The sequence below is a fragment of the Chelon labrosus genome, assembly GCF_963514085.1.
Source record: "Chelon labrosus genome assembly, chromosome: 4".
NCBI classification, from domain to species: Eukaryota; Metazoa; Chordata; class Actinopteri; order Mugiliformes; family Mugilidae; genus Chelon; species Chelon labrosus.
This window is the reverse complement of record NC_140340.1, coordinates 772822-797488: the sequence shown is the minus strand read 5'-3', so window position 1 is coordinate 797488 and position 24667 is coordinate 772822. Positions and strand designations below refer to the sequence as shown.

Below are 24667 nucleotides of genomic sequence, written 5' to 3'. Positions count from 1 at the left end.
CTCACTTTATGATTTTATCTTCTGACAGATTAGAAAAGCCTCGGTCGTAAATCGTTGTGAGGACTCGGCCGTGATGTTTCGGGTGGAGCTGAAGGACGGTCCAACCATGGAGACGGGGTCTGTTTGTGTGGTTGGTTGATGTAAGCTGCTCTGGGCTCCCCCGGTTGCCATGGTGAACGTCTGGGCGGTTTTTGGAGCTTGGCCTGTAGCTGGATGCTGGATTCTTGGTTCCTTGTTTACTGCGTTCACTGTCCACCACTGTATCAGAGTATTAATGCTGCCACTTAATATTGATAAGAATGTGACTATAGGCCAGCGATCCAATCCCAGCATGCATTGTTGCTGAGAGAGGACATATGAACTCTCTCTGTCTGTCTCCAATAAGCGAGCATCCTCTGCTCAGAGCAAAGCAGCTTGAGGAAATGAGATTTGTTCCGGAGGCCGAGATCGAGTCGACACCGACGTCTACGCTCTCTCTTTCTCTCTCTCTCTCTTTCTCTTCTTCCCTCTTTCTTTCGGTGTCTGTCACTTACTCTGAAGCTTTATTTCTAACCCACACACACGATGTACGCTGAGAGGGATTTGTTCTCCTGACAGCTCCTCAAAGAGTAAAAAAATAAATAAAAATCAATGTTTGAAAAGACGAAGGCAGTTTTATTCAGAACGGCAGCAGGGAATGGTGATGAGGGCAATAAGGGCCGGGTTATGGTCTCTAAGAACAACTGGCCGACCACACTGGACATAAAACGGGTTTATAGTGACGCGCTGTCACCAGGAGAGGAGGAGGAGGTGAAGGAGGAGACGCATTAACGTTTAAAACTCAGATAACGCTGCAGATTTTACAACCTTCACGCAGACGACCAATCACTGCATCACTGCATCACTGCATCACACATTCTAGAGACGACCACTTGCGTCGCACCGTTCAATCCTGAGGGTAGGAGTGTGACCAGTCGGTGTTGGGGGTGGGTGGGGTCCTTGGTGATGGACCCTGTTCTGGTAGATGTTCTGCAGAGAGGCCAGTGGAGTCCAGGTGATCTCCTCAGCAGGTGTTTTCAGTCCGTGGATGCTCCGAACGATGCAGCTGTAGAAGTTGCTGAGGATCTTAGGCAACATGCCCAACCTCCTCAGCCTCCTCAGGAAGTACAGCCACTGCTGAGCCTTCTTGACCAGCTGTGTGGTGTTCAGTGTCCAGGTGAGGTCTTCAGTGATGTGGACCCCCAGGTACTTAAAGCTGCTCACCCTTTCCACCTCAAGCTCCTGGACAGCCCTCATCAACAGAGGATGATGAGGGCTCCTCTCCTTCCTCATGTCCACTATCATCTGCTTGGTCTTGTCCATGTTGAGGGTGGGGTTGTTGTCCTCACATCATGCGACCAGACTGGTCGCCTCCCTCCTGTAGGCTGCTTCATCCCCGCCAGTGATGTGTCTCCTGGCTGAAGGCCTAGACTCCACTCCTCCAAAGTGGACACTGTTGGACTTCATGGAGATCTGTTGATGGTCATACATGTAGGACATTCTGGAGTCCTTGGCATTCTGTTCCTACGTTTCTGTGAGAAGACTTTTTATTTGAGCTCTAAAATTGATTTGAGTTCAGGATAATCTGAATCCTGACACGTTTCAGCCTGCGTGAAAAACATTAAAAGGTTTTCTTGTGTCTTGTGTCTTGAGGAACCTCCTCCAGGAAACCTCCAGGACCTGCACATGAGCAGAGGAAGCCAACTAGTGATCACAGATCTAAACTTAGTTTCTAATCTGAACTTTGTCTCTAAAATAAATCAGAACGTTAAAGTGTGAGAGTCTTTCCATCTTGTCCTAAAATCTGGATCATGTCTCCAAGTCAACAACCAGCTGTTCATGGTTCTGATCTCAGGTTTGACCCAAAGGCCTGACGTCCACAATTATTCTCATTAAAATGTAAATGTTAAAAGAAATAGTCAAAGAAGTTCAACAACAAATAAAAAAAAATAACTTTCTGCTCCGACACCGACACTCCTTTGAATTCTCTTCTCATTCTTTTCCCCCTGAAACTCCTACTCAGCTTGTCTTTCCAGCGCGTTAGTCTCTTTCCCTCGACAGTTTTTTTTTTTTTAAGTGCTTCTCTTCTGAATAAATAAATGTTAAATCAAGTCTCGCTCTCGATGTGGTAATTCAAAGCACTGAGGGCCGGAGTGAATTTTAAGACGAGGCGAGGAGGCAGCGACGTTCTCAGGGATCCAGCTCGAGGCAGAAGGACGCGATAAACACGGGAAACAACTGAGACATGGGATGAGAAGTTAGAAACAATCAGAAAACAACGACAAGAAAACACACTTACAACCGTTCTTCAATTAAGACAATGAACACCTACATGGAAGCACACATGTTTCTATATCTAGATATAAATCATACCCCCTCCCACAGACACACAGTGAACATGCAGAGATCAGCAGGATGCACATGACGTCAGTGACATGAGAGACAGGAACCTGACATGTGTAGACATAAACATGGAGATGGAGACACACAGCAAATATGGAGGCATCAGCAGAATGATAACAACTACTCTCTCTGGAAAGATGCTGCGTGGCAACTTCAGGGCTTTGAGACGGACTGTGTATATTAATGCATATATATATATATATATGATGTGTGTGTGTGCATATATACCACCAGCAGATAACAGAAGCAGCTGATATCGAGAAATCCCAGCAGTGACTGCAGAAGACTGGACCGGCAGCACAGAGGACCTAATCATGGCTGCACATGAACAGGTTCTACTGAGATACAGGTCTGGGTGCAGGCTGTGCATCCAGCAGGGCAAACCTGAAACACCACAACCAAGATGTTTGGACTGGTTGTCCCACGGTCAAAATGGGAGACACCTCTGAAGGTAGTGGAGAACGGCTGAGACAAGATCAGATGGGACTTCCAGATACAGACTGATGAGCTGGTGATGACTAACCAACCAGAGAAAGAGTAGAAGATGATAAATGTAAATGCAATCCAGAGAGATGACAGCAGCACCAGGAGGAAGGAAGACGAGAAGGACTGAAAGAAGAAAAGATGTGGAAGGTGAAGACATCGGACACTTGGAGCTATGACCTGAAACCTCGCTCCAACAGATTATAGGAACAAACACCTGAGATCTCCAGAAGAGTGAAGAACTAGTAACAACCAAGACACTGTTCAGGGTCATCAAGCTTCCAGGGCTCTGGTGGAGGGATGAGAGATCATGGTGGACCTACTGCAGGGTTTGATGGGTGAAAAGGCTTCAGGTGTCCAGAGCAGGACATGATAGGACTTAACACAGTCAGAGAGAGGACATGAGGGATGTGAACACATCGTTAAGAAACCATGGAAAGGAGGTGAGCAGAGGTCCCATGTGGTCTAGCGGTCAGGATTCCTGGTTTTCACCCAGGCGGCCCGGGTTCAACTCCCGGTATGGGAACTTTTGTAGAATGGGATGTGTTTTACCAAAATACCCTCCTTGGTTTGTCACCACTGTTAAGAGTAATCTCTACAGTCAGGGCCCTGATGTGAGTGGGCAGCAGCTGTTACATGCAAACATGCAGATATGTGACCTGAGAAGATGAAATGAGCCTGTAGTTACAGAGCTGTGCATGTTTATAGATAGATAGATAAACAATAGATAGATGAACTCCAGCCGTCCTGCTGGAGTTCAGACAGCGTCTCTGTGACCTTTGACCCAGCAGTGGTTCCTAAATTCTCTTGATAAACTCTTAGAACTTGTTAATGATTCAGATGAGAACTAGAACAATCCTAAAGGTTTTAGATGAACACAACTACTCTGTCAGAGCTGTGTTCTGTGTGTTTATAACTCGCCCACTAAACCACAGCTCGACTGTCTACAGATAAATGCAGCAGGTTGAAGTGACAGACCAGAACACCTGCATCCATTGTTTCCCGTCCTCCAGATGCAGGTTGATGTCTGTCAACTCATCACATCACATCACCGTCTTATTTTCCAGCATTAAACTCCCACGGAAAGCTGCAGTGTTTGAGTTTTGTGACCGATGAGGGAACTCCAGAATCAGAGGCTGGTACGTCTCCATGTGGACTTCAGTACAATCCAGAGAAAATAAAATCCCTCTGCATCACCTGGACGGTCCTCCAACTAATCAGAGACGTCTATGACTACTGTTACTCTTCTGTCAATCACCACATTAAGCCCCGCCCATACAATCTGATTGGATCTTTGCTGGAGCAGAATCAGTTCCCAACAGAGAGACTCCAGATGAACATTCTGCTGCAAATTATTTTCAGGCGGGGGAAGTCTGTCTGGCTTCCAAGCTAGCTAGCTTAGCTTAGCTTAGCTTAGCTTAGCTTAGCATTAAGACTGAAAACAGGGTGAAAATGGCCAAATGTGCCAACCAACATCTCAGCAGCTCATCCATTAATAAGACTCTCCATTCAACACCCTCAGAGGGACCATGTCCATTCTCTGATGAGTCACCACAATATCAGGATCAGGGTCATAATGTCCCCAACAGAAGCTCAGACTTGTCAACCGGCTGCGTTTTCAGCTTCAGCTTTAGTTGACACAGTCCTGACATTGATGTTAAAGTGTAAAGAGAGATAAATAAACTGAAGGAAAGAAACTAAAAAATAAGAAAGGAGGTGAAGGAGGGATGGATTAGCCTCTTGGAGAGAGCTGCTATCGTTAGCTTTCTATATGCAGGTGATGGTTTATTGATCGGTGCCTGCACTCGACTCTTTGTGCTACGAAATACTGACGGAGAGAGAGAGAGAGAGAGATGTGTGAGTGGGAGTAAAGCTGGGGGAGAGGGGGAGGAATGAAATGAAAAGACTGGACATGGAGGGATGGAGGGAGTGAGAGATAATGGAATGGAAACGGAGGGAGGATGGAGAGAGGAGGTGAAGATGGATGGAGAGGTGGAAAGGCGAGGGATGAGAGCGCTAAGTGTTCTGAACTGTAATGCCACCGCTGACATTTCCATCACAGACTTTTACTGTTGTTGTAACACGTCTCCTCGTTTCCTCAGTCTTTCTGAGAGCTGCTGTAAAAATAGGAGAGAGCCATAAAGTTAACGGAGAATGAGACTGAAGGGTTTCACTCTGCAGCGCTGCAACGAGGAGGAGGAGGAGGAGGAGGAGGAGGAGGAGGAGGAGGTCTGAAACATCCTGAACCCTTTAACACTTTAAATATCAGAATATATTACTTATATTATAATAATATATGAGCTATGGAAGATGCACCGTCTGTTTAGAAGCGTTAAGAATAAAAATGTTGAATCTATGTTTAAATGACGTTACTTTATTTAACATGAATGAGTCACTACAACGTCCTGAAGCTCTCTCTCCAAATGCTTCCGTTTCTTCTTCGTTGGTGTAGCCTACAGCACCTCTAGGCGTTCCTAATAAACTGTCAGCATAATACTCAAATATGAGCGACGCATAAAATGAACCAGACACATTGTCTTCAAACTTAGTGATGACTTTCTGTAAGACTGAAGAGTAGAACGCTGTGGAGAAAAACAAGCTTGTTCATTGTACTTGGAACATTTCAAACATTTCTCTTGGTTTGGTTTTATTTTTTATCCGTTTCGTGACCTTTTTATTTTTGTCTTTTAGTAGAAAAATACAGTTTCTGTCCTTGTTCAGGCAACAATAGACTGAAAACTAATATCTGTGTCTGAATGTATTCTCTGAATTGGTAAATTGGACAACTAAAGACAATAAAGTGAACCTCAACAGAAAAATTGCATCAATATCTTAAGATTCCACTAATATTTAATAAATGAAAGCAGATTTTAATCTTTGAAATGATCAGTTTCATTAAATGAGTCATCTTGGCAGGTATAATTGAGGTTGATTGATAATGAAATACCAGTAAAAACAATGACCTTTTCAGCATAAGCCTAGATTTCCCTGGAAAAAAAATACAAAGTCCATGAAGGTGGCCATTTTGGAAATGGCTGCCAAAAGCTAGTGACTGCAGAGCCTGGATAAATCCACCAGGGGGCAGATGATCGATAACATGTGTCATCAGCAGCACATTCCCTTTAAAGGACGGTTCTTTAAAAGAGTTCTTCACTGAAACTGAGCCCTGGCAGCGTCCGACTCCGCCACACAACAAACAGCGGTGACAGACGGATGCCAGGAAGTCGCGGCTGTGAATTTATGTGGATTGGAGGAGACACTAGCTGCTGGCAGGAAGTGGGTGAGAACAGGAGTGGAGGATGGTCCGCCAGAGCCGAGCCAAGAACCCAGACAGCCACATACGCACCCTCAGTATCTGAAATCTTGGCTCGGGCGATCCGCGGCTTCCTCTGCAACTGTTGTGCAGCTCCTGCTTGACTCAAAGCAGCTCAGGACGGAAAGGAATGGGCGACACATGCTGGAAGAAAATACTGCAACGTGGAAACATTGATAAGAAGAAGACGACGGATCCAGCAGATGAGCTAATCTGATGTTAACGATGATGTTCCAGATCCAGAATGAGCTCAGTGAGAAAGCTGCCGACATGTGTCGCACAGGAATCTGGGAAGGGTTCAGTCATGTCAGCACATGTACGATCAGCTGCTCCTCAGCCCTCATATGGTCAGTTGTTCCTTACATTTGTTGTTTCATCACTTTCATGCAAGTTTTTCCCATTTGTCCTTTGCTCTCGGGTTCCTTACATTCTGCACTACACTGTAAAAACTTAAAAACAAGAAATAAAAGGTTTAAACTGACAGATATATTAGTTAAAATCAGAATGAGAATGAATGTGTCTCCTCCAAGAAGGCCCAGATTTGTCCAAACTAGAGTTTCAGACTAAAACCAAGCAGATTAGTGTTGACCCAAGGAGAATGTGACCAGAACAGTTTAGTCAGTAGCAATAGTTTCTACTTTCCAGTCAGTACTGCCATTGCTCTGGACTGGATTTCATCTCTGACTGACAATGAAACAATGAATTCCATTTGGTCATTATCTGGTTTTAATATGTTCACAGATGCTTGAAAGAAGAAACTCTGACTCTGACAGAGTAGTTGTGTTCATCTGAAACCTTTAGGATTGTTCTAGTTCTCATCTGAATCATTAACAAGTTCTAATAGTTTATTAAGAGAATTTAGGAACCAGACACTTAGAGAGAGTCACATGATCTAAAACACGAGAACTGTCTGCTAAGAAGAATTATCTTGAGTTAACATGATTCACCTCAGATAGAGTTAGTTTTTACAGTGTATCTGATCATCATCATGCCTGTAATATATTAAAGCCTAAATGCCTCTTTAGTTTTTACAGTGTATGCACATACATCTCATTCCTAATGGCCCAGTCTGACTTTACAGAGACGTATGGAGCCTGTTCCATGGAGGACGTCCTGCTTCAGGACACTCAGAACATTACGGTGCTTTACAGAATGAGGACTGGCTGAAGCGTCTCAAACCTCTGGCTTCAGTTCAGGCCCAGGACACAGCTGTGCTCATCACTGGTCTCCTCTCAGAATGATACAGAAAAACGTCACAAAGGGTTCATGGAAAGTTTTTTAGAGTAAAGACAAAAATGAAGAAACTAAATACTAAATACAGACACTACAAAGTAAAGAACTACTGCCGCTCTGCTGATGATATCTTCACAGTGTTGCCAACTTGGCAACTTTCCAAATCCTCTTGGTGACTTTTTTTGTCAAAAGCGACGAGCGACAAATCTCGCGACTTTTTCTGGTGTTACTGGAGACTCTGACATGAACGCACATATCAGTTTGTAGTTACTGTCCTCAACAAGCAGCGGCTGCAGCTATGAGCGCCTCCCCTGTCCCAAGATAATCTTCAAATCCTTCAAACAGTAGAATCTGAATGTGGAGTCATAACTCATCGTACAGTGGTATTAAAAAATAAAAACCCTAGTTACTCAGTGAGTGATAAAAACAGTTCAAACTGACGACAGAGTGTAGATGGTGTCGAGGGTATCATATAAAAATAATGACATGCCAGTAAAAACTCCCAGAGGCTTCACCACAAAAGTGAAAGTAATGTCCAAGTCTGGACCACAGGCCCCTGAGCAAGGCACTGGAACCTAAACTCTGGTGTAACAGAGCAGGTCAGGATCTGAAAGGAAGCTAATGAACATTTAGACTTTGTTCTGTTGCAGTTAGCAGTGAGGCTGAGCTGCTTAAAGTAAGAGCCGGTTCAGTTTGTGGATTTGAATCAGCAGGAAGATCCAAGTCTTCACCAGACTGTCAAGATTTTGGATTTTCTTAGTTTTTCTAGTTTGGACTTTTCTGCCAAGAGTTTCAGTTTTGGATCCTTATTCAGTTTAGGTTTTGTTCTACATTCTTCCTGTCTCTGCTCTGGTCCTCAGTCAGTTCCTCTGTTTGTTTCTTCATGTTTCCTAGCTCCAGCGTTCCTGTTAATCTCCTGGTGTCTCCTTGTCCCTCGTATTTCTTCTATGTTTTATTACTTTTTGTTTGGACTGTCCTGTCCTGACACTACAGCTCCCCTTGTCCCCAGTTTATACATGAAAATGAACAAATCTTTTCCCGTTACATTTTACACAAACAAAGTGTCTGTGCATGTGTGATGGAAAGTCGTGGAACCCTTCAGTGTATCTGACACAGCAGCAGGTCTGAAGTAGAGCTGCTCTGAAACCGATCACAGGGTCTGTCTGAAGACACTTAAAATAATGAAGTATTTAGTCTCACTGACAGTCACTTTTATTCAGAGAGTGGTTCCAGAAAAGGAGTAAAATAAGTCTCTGTGATTTGTCTTCTCTCCATCAGATCCTCAGAAAAACTGAACCTGGATAGTTGATAGAATGTAGAACAGTTACACATGTGGAACTAATAAAACCCTTACAGACAAAGTCAAATGTGCACTGGAGTTTAAAAATAAAATGATACTGAAGTGAATTCCAGCAGCTGATAGAAGAAACCAAAACTATCTCCTCAGAGGTCGACTGGTGCTGCTTCTGATAGAAAACAATCATCTGCTCACTCTAGGGGACGCCAGCACATCTCTGAGGGACTAAGCTCTGTTGCCAGGACGTCACAAAGCAGTCCACGTATCTGGAGATTCTTACAGCATCTGATCAGCTGATAATCAGCTGTTCACCATCCAGCTGTTGAAAGCTGCTTCCAAACTGCAGTAGAACAAGACGACTGAAAAGTTTACGGCCGCTTTGCCAGCGGCTTCATTCAGAAGTCCTGATCTGTTCTCGCTCCAGACAGCTGGGGAAAGATTTTAGCAGATTGACATTCAGCGCCTCGTCCCGTCCAGCCTTGACTTTGAAAGGTGTTGTGGGCGTGAGTTCAGTGAGTGGAGGTGGAGAGATGTGCGCCGACATGTGCTCGGGGCGATGAAGTGTCGATCACGTACAGTGAAACACAGAGAGGCAGCGGTCTTCAGTGGATGAGCGCAGATGAAAGGAGGGAAATGGGAGAGTTTTGACTGACAGCGTGACAGGTGTTAAACCCACGCTGATAACAATGCAGCCAGGATCCTGAGCCTCTGGCAGCCGGCAGCTCTGGGATGGAGTCACCATCATAGTGTTGAACCTCATGAGAACGGGCTTCATGATCCAGCTGCTATTAGACGTCATATGAAAATATTCCAACAAGATTTACAAAAACCCTCAGACGTCTGCTCAGCGCTTCATCTATGAGTAAAAATGAAACTGAAACAAGTGGAGTGAAGAGGAAAGACTGAAGCTCTGTCCTCATATAGAACATAATCATACCTCATTTTTTAATTTTAATTTTTTTTGGGGGGGTCGGGTGGCTTTTGAATTTGAATAGCATGATCAGGTCACTGGAGGACGCCAGAAAAGCTGTTGTGTAAAACAAATCTAAAAAAAGATTACGGTACATGAAGCTCTTGCAAGCAAAGCTGTTAACTCCTCACTCAGCAGCTCTAAAATATCACTGTGTTGTTGCTATTTTGTCCAAGTTAACAGCAACAGCATCTCACCAGTGCATCTGAAGGTCTGGAAAGTGAAACACTCTCCCCAACTCTGATTCATTTTTATCTTTTCTTCCAATGGAATCCCCAGTTCAGTTCAGTTTCGTCCCTGTGATCCACTGTTGCAGTGGCAATGCAAGAGTCTTTGGCTGGTGTATGGGGTCAATTAGTCTTGGCTGGATGAGTCTAAGAAAACTCCAGTCGCTGGCTGCAGAAGCTCTTTAATAGTTCACTGAAATAACTAATTATTTTATCGTCATGTTTCTACGTAAGGTTGCAGCCATCGAGTCGGGCTGTAATAAAAAAAAAAAAAAAAGAAAAAAAAAAAACTTTAAAATGCTTTTGTTTCCAGGGTGATTCTTCTTTATTCTTTCTTGCAAAAGACTTCATGTTCTGAGATATTTGTGCAGAAGCTGCTCCTTTTCACCAAGTTCATGGTGGATTTTTCAGTTTTTCTTCTGACAGCGTGACATTTGCATCCAGAATTTGCTGATATTTATTGCAGCCTAATGGAGGTTTACATTCACCTCCTTGCCTTTTAAAAGAGGAAATGCACTGATCTCCTCTGTCAGGTTGTTCCAGAGCCCTGACAGCAAACACTTGTTCACATTTTGTCTTCAGTGAAACAACATGGAGCGTTGAGAGACTGAGGATCTCAGGTTTGTGTGAAGCATTATAAAAATGTGGAAGCTTTTATAATGTAGGTGGATCCATGATCATGTCCACAATCTTAACTGATTGTCACGACATGAGGCCAAACACAGAGGCTCCATTCACACCCTGACTGACCTGGTCTCTAGAGTCCAGGTTAAACAGGTCCAGGTGTGAACACTGATCTGGTCTCTAGTGTCCAGGTTAAACAGGTCCAGGTGTGAACACTGATCTGGTCTCTAGAGTCCAGGTTAAACAGGTCCAGGTGTGAACACTGATCTGGTCGCTAGAGTCCAGGTTAAACAGGTCCAGGTGTGAACACTGATCTGGTCTCTAGTGTCCAGGTTAAACAGGTCCAGGTGTGAACACTGATCTGGTCTCTAGAGTCCAGGTTAAACAGGTCCAGGTGTGAACACTGATCTGGTCGCTAGAGTCCAGGTTAAACAGGTCCAGGTGTGAACACTGATCTGGTCGCTAGAGTCCAGGTTAAACAGGTCCAGGTGTGAACACTGATCTGGTCTCTAGAGTGCAGGTTAAACAGGTCCAGGTGTGAACATTGATCTGGTCTCTAGTGTCCAGGTTAAACAGGTCCAGGTGTGAACACTGATCTGGTCGCTAGAGTCCAGGTTAAACAGGTCCAGGTGTGAACACTGATCTGGTCGCTAGAGTCCAGGTTAAACAGGTCCAGGTGTGAACATTGATCTGGTCTCTAGAGTGCAGGTTAAACAGGTCCAGGTGTGAACATTGATCTGGTCTCTAGTGTCCAGGTTAAACAGGTCCAGGTGTGAACACTGATCTGGTCTCTAGTGTCCAGGTTAAACAGGTCCAGGTGTGAACACTGATCTGGTCTCTAGTGTCCAGGTTAAACAGGTCCAGGTGTGAACACTGATCTGGTGTCAGTCCACATGTGGAGGTGGTCTGGGACACATGTGACCTCCTTCCTTTGTTAGTGTGATCACACAATGAGTCCTGGGTCACATTAAAGACCACCTACTCAACAGGGCTGATCTGAGGAAGAGGAGTTGAACTCATTCATTCAACCACTAGTAGAAATGATCACATGAATCAGTGATGTCTGTTCATTAGTGATGAGAGCCTTTTAAAAGACTCTGGCCGTGGAGCTGAGAACAAAACTAAACTAGAAACTAATCTGAACTAGAATCAACTTTTTTAATTTTCCAACATAAATATCCAAAAATTGCTCCGATAGAAAGTTTAGAAATAGTATGGCTCGGCTACGGAAGCCCGCGGTTTCCTTCTGTGCTTCATTTTCCTCAGGGGGACTACAGGAATCTTTGCCCAAAGGTGAGCTCGGCTCTACGAAGATGCAGCTGGGCTGTCCAGAGCCACAGGTGGACTCAGACATTTTTAGGAGTTAAGTAAGCACACATCCTGAGCATAAATAACCAGAAAGACGCTACATCAAACCAATGGAGAAACACAGAAATACTACGGTACGAATATAGCTGGTTGTTAATTGTAACATTGGTCTTGTGTGATTTAGTCACAACTAACTAGTTTGAATTAAATGTGTGCACAGCTGGCATTAAAATGCATGCATCAATAGCCATGACTTGACAAACATTCTGTGTTTAGCTAGATGTAAACACAGACAAAATGACGACGGTAGAATATTTGTTATGCTGCCGTCTCTAATAGATCTCCATTGACCTGGATCTGAAGCATACAAGCCGTCTGTTGTTGCTGCGGCCGAAGGTAATTGTTGACATGACATTCACTATTCAGATTATACAGGAACTGTGCTGTGAAAACTCTGCTCTGGGTAAGGACACTTGTTAACACTGAGGAAAATGTAATGTCATATTGCTATTTTTATACATTAATATTAATATTATATGGCCATTTAACTACAAGTAAATACTTCATATATTATACAATTACAGACAGCCATCTCATAGTCAAAGGTTTTTGCTAATTCTGGTGTGGATTCATTGTTTTTTAAATGCATTACCAAATCCATTTACAGCATGTTTAGTCAGGCTGTTATTATAAATGCACCAACATCACTAATGGTGTCCATGTATACAAACAGTGGCACAGTGTGCTGATATTCAGTTATTGGATAACTAGATAACCAGTTGAAAATAGTACACCTGTTAACCACAAGATGTGCTACAGGATAGGAGGACACCATTATGAAACGTTGCATTCAAGTACTGTTGGAAATTACACATTTATATTAACACAATGTCCCTGTTTTACATAAAATTGCTGGCTCTGCACAGTTTATGGAAATATGAATAAATGGAAAAGTATAAACAGATGAGGACAATCTATGGCTTTTATGGATTGTGTAATGCCAGCATAATCAAAATATATGCAAACTGACTCACTATTAGTAATACTTTTACCAGGGAAGGAAACACTCAAAACAACAATGGTGCAAGAGAAACATAATACAATAAAGGGATGAGATATTTTTTGCAAGGACTTTTAATTTTGTACATTGTATAAATGCAATGTGACGTCAAAGTTGACAGCTGAGTGTCACTTTTAGAAATATCACCATAACTTTGCCAGGCAACTTCCAAATGCAACAAGTCCTTCAACTTATACGACCACGGTGGTCGTTTGTACATGCACTGGAAAACGACCCACTGCGTCGTTTTCCTTTCTTGCACTAGCGCTCCTACCGGTAACAGGAGAGTATTGCGGATTGCGGGGATTAATCCACTACATCGGTGTCATAGTTGGACGAATTAAGGTAAATACAGCAAATGTGTTTAATTAACATTTGAGAACAATATAACATGTTGTCAGCTCGTTTTAATGTTGATTCGCCTTCTAGTATACTATCTAGAATTACTACGGGGGATAATTAACGTTATAAGAGCTAACGTTAAATTAAAACAACTAGCCAAAAGTTATTTTTTTTAAAGGTAGCTAGCTAGCTAGCTATCATGATAACAGTTACGTAAATATGACTTTTAGAAGACGTCAGGACATGCACAGGTGAATATCATGTTTGTAACCATGTTGCTAAAGCTAAATAAAGTTGTTTAAAAAGTGAAAACCTGGAATAGAAAAGGACAGACAGATAAGACAGGTGTCCATTGGTGTCTGTAAGCTGATTTTCAAATGCTATTATCATACTTTACATACTTAATTTTCCAATCACAGTATCTATTGTTCTGAAGAGAAAGCGTGTGTTGAAGTAGTTCAGTAATATATTAATATATAACTGCCCTATGTCTGAAATCAGGCATGGTCCCTGAGAACCTGAGGCCCTCATGACAGGTCAGAGTGATCATTGGATCATTTAAAGTGTGAAGTAGTACACAATGTACATACTAGATTGTGTACTACATGCATACTGTGTTACATAATGCACCTTTTTATCTAACTTGGCACTAATTTATCACGTCATCTTCAAATACAGGCTGTTGCATACATAGCCAGGTATTATGATTACAAAATATCTGCATACCTGAGGAATGTGTCGTTGTACATTTTCCAATAATCTTAAAGCAATTTAACAGTAATACTTAATGCTGTCTATCTGTCTGTCTTGCAGTGGGACAAAGTGGAAAAACTCCTGGGAGCCAAAAGACAACATTCAAAGGTAACATCCTGAAATAGACTGTTACTGTGTCATAGTGATTTTGTTGTTGTTGCTGTGTTGTATGCCAGTTATGGAGACTGACAGTTATTATATATTCTTTGATATAACTGCTTTATGATCTGTTTTGCTTGATCTTTGAGGAGACAGGCTACATGAATTCATTCATTCATTCATCTTCTATACCCGCTTATTCCTGTTAAGGGTCGCAGGGTCTGCTGGAGCCTATCCCAGCTGTCATCGGGCGAGAGGCGGGGTACACCCTGGACAAGTCACCAGTCTATCGCAGGGCTAACACAGAGAGACAGACAACCATTCACACTCACGTGCACACCTACGACCAATTAGAACCACCAATGAACCTAACCAGCATGTCTTTGGACGGCGGGAGAACCCGGAGAGAACCCACGCAGACACAGGGAGAACATTCAAACTCCACACAGAAAGGAACCAGTCGGCCCATGGATTAGAACCGGTGACCTTCTCGCTGTGAGGCATCAGTGCTAACCATCCTGGCTACATGAATGATAAATGTTAATGTCTGGTAATGTTTTAAAATAAAATACCTGCCACCTGTCTCTGTCTGTGTTCATTTCCATTCAGTTCAGTTTCATGATTGTTTACAGTTTATAAATTAGCAGCCTGAATAGGTTTGTTTTCACTAAAAAGGGTGAGGGGTTAACAGACAACTTCATCCAATCACACCCATTACAGTAGCTTAGCCAGCATAAAAGACAAGCCCATGTCATCGAGAAGTACATTCTTACCCATCAGCTGAATTCTTGTGCTTATATTGCTTGTTAATTACTCAGAATTGATTTAGTTTTGATTAACATTTATTGTTAAAGGCATAAGCTGTGAACCAGTAGTTACACTATAGGTGAGGATAGAAGTTACAATATTCTGAAATCAAGGAATGCCCCTGTCACATATCCTCATTAGTGTTTTGTTGAGATGCTGTTTTTTCATTGAAACACACAGATGTCAGAAATGACCTGGACATCATAACAACGGTATGTGTAACTGATTTACTCAAAGTCCCTTGACAAATAGCTGTTGTGATGTTAGTTTACACACAGGTTCAAAATATCTGGTGGAATTAATTGGCAAAAACAAATGAGCAGATACAATATAAATTACTAATTCAGTTGTAAATCTGTCAGATATGATTACCTTACATGATTTTTTCTCATTGATTAAAAAAAAAAATACTTTTGAGCCCTCAAAAGGCTCGCTGAATCTAAGCCTGTGCACAGCTGTGTTCATGAAATGTGAAAATCCATACTTTGTTGTAGGACTATAATAAAGATATTGTTGGAAAGGTCTCAACGTGGGGAATAACATATCTTAGTTTAGGGGTTGTAACTGACTCCTTCTTTGAACTATTGACCTTTGAACCCTGACTTCTGAGAATTTTTGAAGGCTTGTAATTCTGCATCAAAAGGGGCTATAGACATGGGACAAAGTGCTGTAGAAAGCTTATGAACTCTGCCTTTTGTGCCTGTGTGACTATACCTAGTGGCAGAGGTGGAAAAAGTACTAAAATATCGTACTCAAGTAAAAGTACCAATACTTGGATGAAATATTACTCAAGTACAAATGAAATTACCCATCTGAAAAATTACTCAAGTAAAAGTAATAAGTAGCTAATTTAAAATGTATTTTAAGTAAAAGTTACTTAGTTACATTTAAAAAAAAAAAACTGTAGAACGGGCCGGGGGATCTCTCCCATGTAGTGAAAATAGGACAAGGGGTCATACATCCAAAACTGTTTAGTTTTTAATTAAAGAACAATCTATACAAATGTATAAAAATCTATACAAATGTATACACATGTAATGACAACATAACACATGTCACACATGGCATGTAAGACCCTTAGAAAGGTATAATGTGCAATTTTAGTTCTGACCATCCCATAAAACTTTTTCAAACAATCAACTGTCAATCAAACTGTCTCTGAACCGTCGTCGCTCTTCTGATCCACCTCCATCTCGTTCTCAATCTCCTACAGAAAGACTTGGCGCTTGGTAGTGGTAGCCTACATGCTGACCATACGTCACTCACTACGTGGTTCCGGGCGCGATTTTTTTTTCGGTTTTCGTTAGTCAACGTTTTTTTTTTACTCAGTAACGGATGGGATTTGTAATGTAGCGAAATACAATACTTCACTCAAAACGTAATCAAGTAAAATTTAAATTACCGATTTTAAAAACTACTTGAAAAATACAAAATACACAAAAAAACTACTCAATACAGTAACGTGAGTAAATGTATTTCGTTACTTTCCACCTCTGCCTAGTGGATATAGACAGAAAGTGGGAGCGCTGTCCAAAATGGTATCTTTTCACCCACTTGACAATTATATGCTTAAATTCTGGTAAGAAATGTGTTTCCCACACCCTTAAACCCCCGGCTATGTATTCATTTTATTATTTATAACCTCCTATTCAAGGAAATCACTAATCGTGGTAGAAACTACAAATCCCTTGAGCTGCGACATATAGCTTGATACCAAGTCACGTGATATTTGTAATTTTTTCAGTTTTCAAACATATACACTATATTACCAAAAGTATTCGCTCACCCATTCAAATGATCAGAATCAGGTGTTCTAATCACTTGGCCTGGCCCCAGGTGTATAAATTCAAGCACTCAGGCATGCAGACTGTGAAACAAGACATTTGTGAAAGAATGGGCCGCTCTCAGGAGCTCAGTGAATTCCAGCGTGGAACTGTCATAGGATGCCACTTGTGCAACAAATCCAGTCGTGAAATTTCCTCGCTCCTAAATATTCCACAGTCAACTGTCAGCTCTATTATAACAAAATGGAAGCGTTTGGGAAAAACAGCAACTCAGCCACGAAGTGGTAGGCCACGTAAAGTGACGGAGAGGGGTCAGCGGATGCTGAAGCGCATAGTGCAAAGAGGTCGCCGACTTTCTGCACAGTCAATTGCTACAGAGCTACAAACTTCATGTGACCTTCAGATTAGCCCAAGTACAGTACGCAGAGAGCTTCATGGAATGGGTTTCCATGGCCGAGCAGCTGCAGCCAAGCCACACATCACCAAGTGCAATGCAAGGCGTCGGATGCAATGGTGTAAAGCACGCCGCCACTGGCCTCTAGAGCAGTGGAGACGCGTTCTCTGGAGTGATGAATCACGCTTTACCATCTGGCAATCTGATGGACGAGTCTGGGTTTGGAGGTTGCCAGGAGAACGGTACATTTCAGATTGCATTGTGCCAACTGTGAAATTTGGTGGAGGAGGAATTATGGTATGGGGTTGTTTTTCAGGAGCTGGGCTTGGCCCCTTAGTTCCAGTGAAAGGAACATTGAATGCTTCAGGATACCAAAACATTTTGGACAATTCCATGCTCCCAACCTTGTGGGAACAGTTTGGAGCGGGCCCCTTCCTCTTCCAACATGACTGTGCACCAGTGCACAAAGCAAGGTCCATAAAGACGTGGATGACAGAGTCTGGTGTGGATGAACTTGACTGGCCTGCACAGAGTCCTGACCTGAACCCGATAGAACACCTTTGGGATGAATTAGAGCGGAGACTGAGAGCCAGGCCTTCTCGACCAACATCAGTGTGTGACCTCACCAATGCGCTTTTGGAAGAATGGTCAAAAATTCCTATAAACACTCTCCTCAACCTTGTGGACAGTCTTCCCAGAAGAGTTGAAGCTGTAATAGCTGCAAAAGGTGGACCGACATCATATTGAATTCTATGAGTTAGGAATGGGATGGCACTTCAGTTCATAGAATGAGTAAAGGCAGGTGAGCGAATACTTTTGGTAATATAGTGTATGTTAAAATATGGTTGTAAAAAGATATATATACTGATTACATCGAATATCTAGTATTGCCGAACTAGCGATGACATTGCTTTAAGTCGATATATGTAAAGAAAAAGTAAAGAGAGTTTATTTAGGATGTGTTTAGAACCGCGCAATATAGATTTACGCCAAACAGCATTGCAGTTTGGTTCTCCCGCTTCAGTAGGCAGGGTTTGGATTGGTTTATCTGCTGAACACATGAATATTTACTACAGCCGAACTTGTAACGGCAGTGATTATAGTTGCTTCAAGTTAAGAAATGACACACAACACTGCATTTGAGTCGTTTATTTGAAAATATTATGAAGCTTTGCTGTAGCTTGGTTGAGCGGCAGAAACCGAACGCAGCCAATTCACGGCGGACAGCTATAGACAGGATTGGAATGAGTCCAACTACGTCACTAGACTTACTGCCGATCTCATAAGCCTTCTTTTAATAATACTGATCAAAATGCACCAGGTTTAACGAATGCATTGAGTAACACGGCATTACTAGCATTCACTTTGAGGGTATGGGTAGTATTTTTACACTAATAAGCTCGTTTTCTACCCCGGGATGACGACGGAGGTTGACCGGCGGATCACCTTAGGAGGCCGGCCGTTCGTCTCTGAGATGACTCGCTGCGCCTGGTGCCACAGGTGGCGCTTCACTTCTCCGAGAACATCGGAGCAAACTTCCAACCAGGCGTAATTTGGATAAGCTGATCACATATTGGGGATCTGCACTGTTACTTTCTAGCATGAAAAATATTAAAACTTAATAAAGTGACGTATTAACAGCTATAGAGCGGGAATCAAAACAGCTTTTAGCCTGCTTATTAGGCTACGATCCCCAGCGTCAAAATGCGACGGTGAGGGTTTTACATTCAAGTCTATTGGACAGCCCTATGCGTTGAAAAGCAACGATGAGGGATTTACATTCAGGTCTATGGGCGGCCCTAGTCGTCCAAGAGCGACGCAATGGGGGTACCTTCTGCTTCAAATGTTGACGACAGGGGTCAGTGACCAAGCGTCAATATGTGACGACTAGGGATGAGACTGTGTTGAACTTAATGTGCGTGCCAAGTTATGATGCACAAACACAAAATAGCATTGTTCACGGTTCTGAAACAGTGGTATGAGGAGATCCATTAGAGACATCAGCTGGTACAATATTCTACTGCACCCCATATATTGGTGTTTATTTGCATACAGAGCATGTTAATGCAGAGAAGCATTATTATCACACTTGAGAATTAATTACCTAGATTTGTTGGCACTATCCTAAAAATGTAGAATTTCCTTCAGTCACTGAGTAGTAGTAACTGATCTGTTTAAAAATGTTTAAGTACATGAACTCTGAAACCAGACTCATAGATTTAACTCAGTGTTTTGTGGTCGGACATTTTCACTGTGTTTCAAGTGTGTTTCAGCAATAAGACAGAAGTGTATGAATATATGACGGCTCAAATGTCGTCTCTGCAGAGCTCACTTGATGATTCCAAACAAACAGAACGTACTTCTACTCGGCAGGTTCACTGAACGTCTGAGTGGAAAATTCACTGAAAGCCAAGAAATTAAAAAGAATTATGCTGACAAGAGGAAATGAAAACAAAAAGACTAATCAAAGCACACGCTGTAAAAACCAGCTCAAGAGCAGCATTTGAAAGGCCAAGAGCCTGAATAATGTAACAGCCGTTATCCTCTCCCCGGGCTAACAGGGCACTTCTTAACATTCTTAAAAGATGCTTTTCAATTAAGCCTGACTTGGTGGTGCTGGCGATGTGTATGCTAATGTGCACATGTGTGAGTGTGTCTGAGCGAGAAGCTGCTGGGGAATTGGAGAATGTGACAAATGCACGGTGAGAGGCTGAAACAGTTCTTTATAAGAATAACCAAGAAAGTTTTTAATCAGCATACAGATAAGGAGACACACCGGCTGAGAGGTCTAAAACCAATCTGAGCTTGATTTATTTTGTTTTTAAAATGAGCACAAATGTTCCTCTTGTTAAATAACCAGCTTTACTTGAATAAAAATCGAGATCCCTGCAAGACATTTCCATAGATCTGATTCATTTTGTACAAGGAGTTGGTCACATGTTTTCAGTGGTGATGCTGCTTAAGGTAATTTTCACAAGTACTGAAACATACAGTGTTACACATTTTCGCTTCCTTCAGAATTTTCTACATTTCTACATAAAAGTTATTTAAATCATCATCAGATCTTCACACAAGTCCTGAAAGTAGACAAAGGACCCAATCAACACATGAAAGATAAATATTATACTTGAAATGAATCATCTGTTCATATCATTGAGGTGTTAAAGCCAGTTCCTCCTTGTTTCCAGTATCTGCTGTGACCTCCTTGTCACTAAATGTTTCTGGTAACTGCTGATCAGTGGTCTACAGCAGCTTGGAGGAATTTTAGCCCATTCCTCAGAACAGAACCACTTCAGTTCTGAGATGTTGGTGGGTTTCCTCACATCAACTGCTTGCTTCAGGTCCTTTTATAAAGAAAGTTATCATCTCTAGCTTCAACATGTCTTAAACTCTAAACACAATGATCTACTTCCACCACCAGATATTAAATGTGTTTTCATCGGTTGCAGTGACGTACTGACCCAACACCATGACGACAAAACTACAATTTATATGATCACTGACATTGATTAGTTGTTACAGCCCAATACACATTTATAATCATAATGTTTATCTCTAACTGATCTGATTCACCGGTAATATCTTCACATTCTCCACAATGTTAATGAATGGAAACATCCTCTCAGTGAAAGTGTGTGTGATGGTGTGTATCTGTGTGTTAGTATCAAGATCAGAGAACGACAGATATCCTCTGTTCCAGTCCAGATTCACTCTGATCCTCTGGAGCTTCTTCTCTACTGAGAGATCGGTGGGAGGAGCTGGTGGTGACCATGTTGAGTATTTACCTCCAAACAACCTTATTGTCCACAATCCAGATCGTATCCGTCTCTTCCCCTGGTCACACTCTGCTAAAACACCCAGTATCCATCCTGTGTTATCTCCAACCTCAACATCCCAGCTGTGAGTCCCTGAGTTAAAGCCCTCAGAGCCCAAGACAGACCTGTAAGAATCAAACCTCTCTGGATTATCGGGAAGATGTTGTTCATCTCCTCGTCTCACACTGGTCAGATCTTCAGACAGGATCAGATTTCTTCCAGCAGTGTTTGGATCCAGAATGACAGGAGTGTAGGAGACCATGTCCTTCATCTTGTTCCAGATGTTGAAGGTCAGGTTGCCCAGATGTTTGGCCTGATCTATCAGAGCTCCTGAGGGCAGCTGTGGATCATCCAGCAGGGGGCAGCGCTGGACTCTTTCCACTGCAGCCTTGTAGTTGTTCAGGAATGAGACGTCTTCAGCTCTCAGCTCCTCCTCTATGGCTCTGACTGTGTCTGAAAGAGCTGCTATCTCTCTGCTCAGAGTCTCCATCTTCTCCTTCATCATCTGACTCTTCTGTTCCTCTTCCTCCCTCAGTGCAGCCATCCTGGCCTCCTCTTCCTCTGCTAGAAACTGGTGAAGTTTCTTGAACTGCTCCTTAATCTGCCTCTCTGTGTGTCGGGCCTGGACCTTGATGTGTTTTTCTATTTCATCAAACTTCACTTTAACTTCTTCACAAACCTTTAACTTCTCCTTCAAGGGCTCCAGAGTTTCCTGAAGGTTCTTCTTGAGTTCTGTTGCAGCTTCATCGATGGGACTGAATCTGTGGTTGAAGTGTTTTTTTGAATCTCTGCAGACGACACAAACTGGCTGCTGATGGTCCAGACAGAAGAGTTTGAGTTTCTCAGAGTGCAGACTGCAGAGAGACTCTGGAGATCTCTGATCTCTCTCCTGTAAGAAGGACTCACACAGGTTCCTCAACACCAGACTAACAGGTGGATCATCTCTTGAAGATCTTCTCTTACAAACTGGACACTCGTGTGTTGGTTTCTCTCTCCACCAGTTCTTCAGACAGACTTTACAGAAGCTGTGGCTACATGACAGAAGAACAGGATCTCTGAAGACGTCCTGACAGACCGGACAGCAGAAATCTTCTTCTAATCTGGAAGCCATTTAGTCTCTGAGTGAAGCTGAAACACAGCAGACACAAAGTACAGTCAGTCATGGCTCTCCTCCATCTTCTACTAACTTCCCTGAAACTTCCTTTGACTTTGAGTCCTGTTTTTGGTCAAACTCACCTTCAGTGTGTGGAGAGTCAGCAGCTTGAAGCAGCAGTGTTGTAGTTTTCCACTTCTCTCTCCTGTAGCTGGACTCACTCAGAGGAAGGTGTTAGTTTGGTCTGAAGGTGAATCTGATCGTCTGTGTCTCTCTTTAGTGTCTCGCAATAATAAACTGTTCACTGGTTTGTCTCAGGTAAATCAGGTGAGGGGGTGGAGCTTTACCAGAACTCCTCTGATAAATGTAGTTGGACCTGTTGGTCAGGGGAGTGTTTCAGTCCAAAGTATTTTATCATAGACGGAGCATCAGTTAAAGGTATTTAAGTTGTGGAGTGAGTTGCTCCAGTCTGTTTATGTGTATATTGATATGAATAGTGTTTAAAATATTTTGTGTCCTTCAGAATTTCTTCTTAAAATTACTTAGAACATCAACAGATTTTCACACACGTCAGACAAAGAGAACCCAATCAACACATGAAACAGAAATATTATACTTGTGTATATGTTTATTGAAGAAAGTTTATTTGCTCACATCAGTGAGCTCTTCAACTAAGTGAAGCCTTGTTTCCAGTATCTGCTGTGACCTCCTTGTAACTAGATGTTTCTGGTAACTGCTGATCAGTGGTCTACAGCAGCTTGGAGGAATTTTAGCCCATTCCTCAGAACAGAACCACTTCAGTTCTGAGATGTTGGTGGGTTTCCTCACATCAACTGCTTGCTTCAGGTCCTTCCACAACATTTCTATTGGATTAAGGTCAGGACTTTGACTTGGCCGTTCCTAAACATTCATCTTGTTCTTCTTTAACCGTTCTTTTGTAGAACCACTTGTGTTCTTGGGCTCGTTGTCTTGCTGCATGACCCAGTTTCTCTTCACATTCAGCTCATGGACAGATGTCCTGACATCTTCTTTTAGAGTTCACTGGTAGAATTCAGAATTCATTGGTCCATCAAAGAGGACAAGCCGTCCTGGTCCAGATGCAGCAGAACAGGCCCAGACCAGGACATTAGCACCCCCATGTTTGATGGAGGAATGAGGTTCTGATGCTGGAATGATGCAGTGTTGGTTCATCTCATTTAAAGCAAACTATTCTACTTTGGTCTCATCTGTCCACTCAACATTGTCCCAATAGTCTTCTGTCTTGTCCACATGATGTTTAGAAATGTTCTTCTTGGAGAGCAGTGTCTTTGTCCATCACACCATGGTTGTTCAGTGGATTCATCAACATTAACATTAGCCAATGTGAGAGAGGCCTTTAGCTGCTTAGAAGTTTCCCTGGGTTCCTTTGGGACCTCTCAGACTATTATGAAGTGATCTTTGTTGGTGGACTGACCTCACTAACCTCCTGGTATATTCAATAAAACATGCATCCATTCAAATGTCTGCCTCTCAGTGATGCTTCTGGGTCCTCACATACAACTCAACATAAAAATAGTGACATTTAAAAATGTGTTTCCACACATACAGCAGGTAACTCTGCTCTGTGCCGTCACCCAGACTGTGTTTTAATGTATTTAGACTACACTTCCTTTTTGTAACATGTGAAGGATAAAATATTATAGACTTGTTTGGATAGACTTCTTTTTTTCCACAGACTGCCTTTCAGCACTGGAACACCAAGAGATTCAAGATTCAAGATTTCTTTATTGTCAATTTCTCAATACGTTTGCAACATACAGAAAAATCAAAAAAAAAAAATTCTCTCTCTTCCTCACATAATAATAAATAAAATAAAATAAAAACCTAAATAGACCTAAAGTGGGTGACGTTGGCAGTGAAACAGTTGCTATGTAAACATTCTGTATATAATATAAATATAGTGAATATATTTATATGGCCCTTTCACCAGGAATCGCCAGCTAAAAGAATAACACACCAGAGAGTGACTTTTTGCCCAAACTGGTAATATGACCTGGGCCTAGTCAAGCTAAGCTAAGCATAGAACTCTCAACTTTGATTTGATGTGATATTTGTTTGTATCGAGTTGTTGTGATCGCTTTGGTCTTAAGGTTATAGTATAGTTGGCTCTACCACATTGTTAAGTTGAGGTTAGTTTAGGTTATGCAACACAGAGACTCAGGGTCTCTTGCATGCTAAGCTAACCATCCTTCCTCTAACCTGGCACCTCATAAAACCCTCTTATCACATTCCACATGTGCACTCAGCCAGTACATGGATGAGTGCCCCAACTGGTTAGCCTTCTTTTCTTCATTCAAGGCCTCAGCAGTCACTTTGACACTCACATAGACACACACCTGTGTAAGGTACACTGTAGATAGTTTGTATGTTTTTACTTTTATTCTTTGTTAATAAATATCTTTTAAACATGCCTGATTTCTGTTCAGTGTTGCACAAGAGTGAATCCTGCCAACCTCTACACTGTCAAGAATTCCAAATTCCTTCAACCTTAAGTAGCTGTGTGTGGTAATGTCGTAATTTTGGTTCTAGTTATTAGTTAATTATTAATCCAAAGTTACAATTTAGTACATATGAGACTGATTTGATGAACTGGCTATATTTTCCT

General features: G+C 42.2%; 1 protein-coding gene and 1 long non-coding RNA gene across 2 annotated transcripts; one reads left to right on the top strand and one right to left on the bottom strand.

Annotated features, from left to right (window-relative positions):
• The first annotated feature begins 11501 nt into the window (after window positions 1–11501).
• On the top strand, window positions 11502–15115 carry LOC311487442. Its single transcript, XR_014699038.1, has 3 exons — window positions 11502–13281; window positions 14092–14139; window positions 14341–15115. It is a non-coding gene; the product is annotated as an uncharacterized lncRNA (long non-coding RNA).
• Window positions 15116–20670: 5555 nt separating this feature from the next.
• LOC311487416 (E3 ubiquitin-protein ligase TRIM35-like) lies at window positions 20671–22041 on the bottom strand (the record flags this gene model as incomplete). The annotated part of the gene is made up of 1 exon (XM_084543683.1): window positions 20671–22041. The coding sequence occupies one exon, from the start codon at window positions 22039–22041 to the stop codon at window positions 20671–20673; it is 1371 nt and encodes a 456-aa protein (XP_084399809.1).
• Window positions 22042–24667: the final 2626 nt, after the last annotated feature.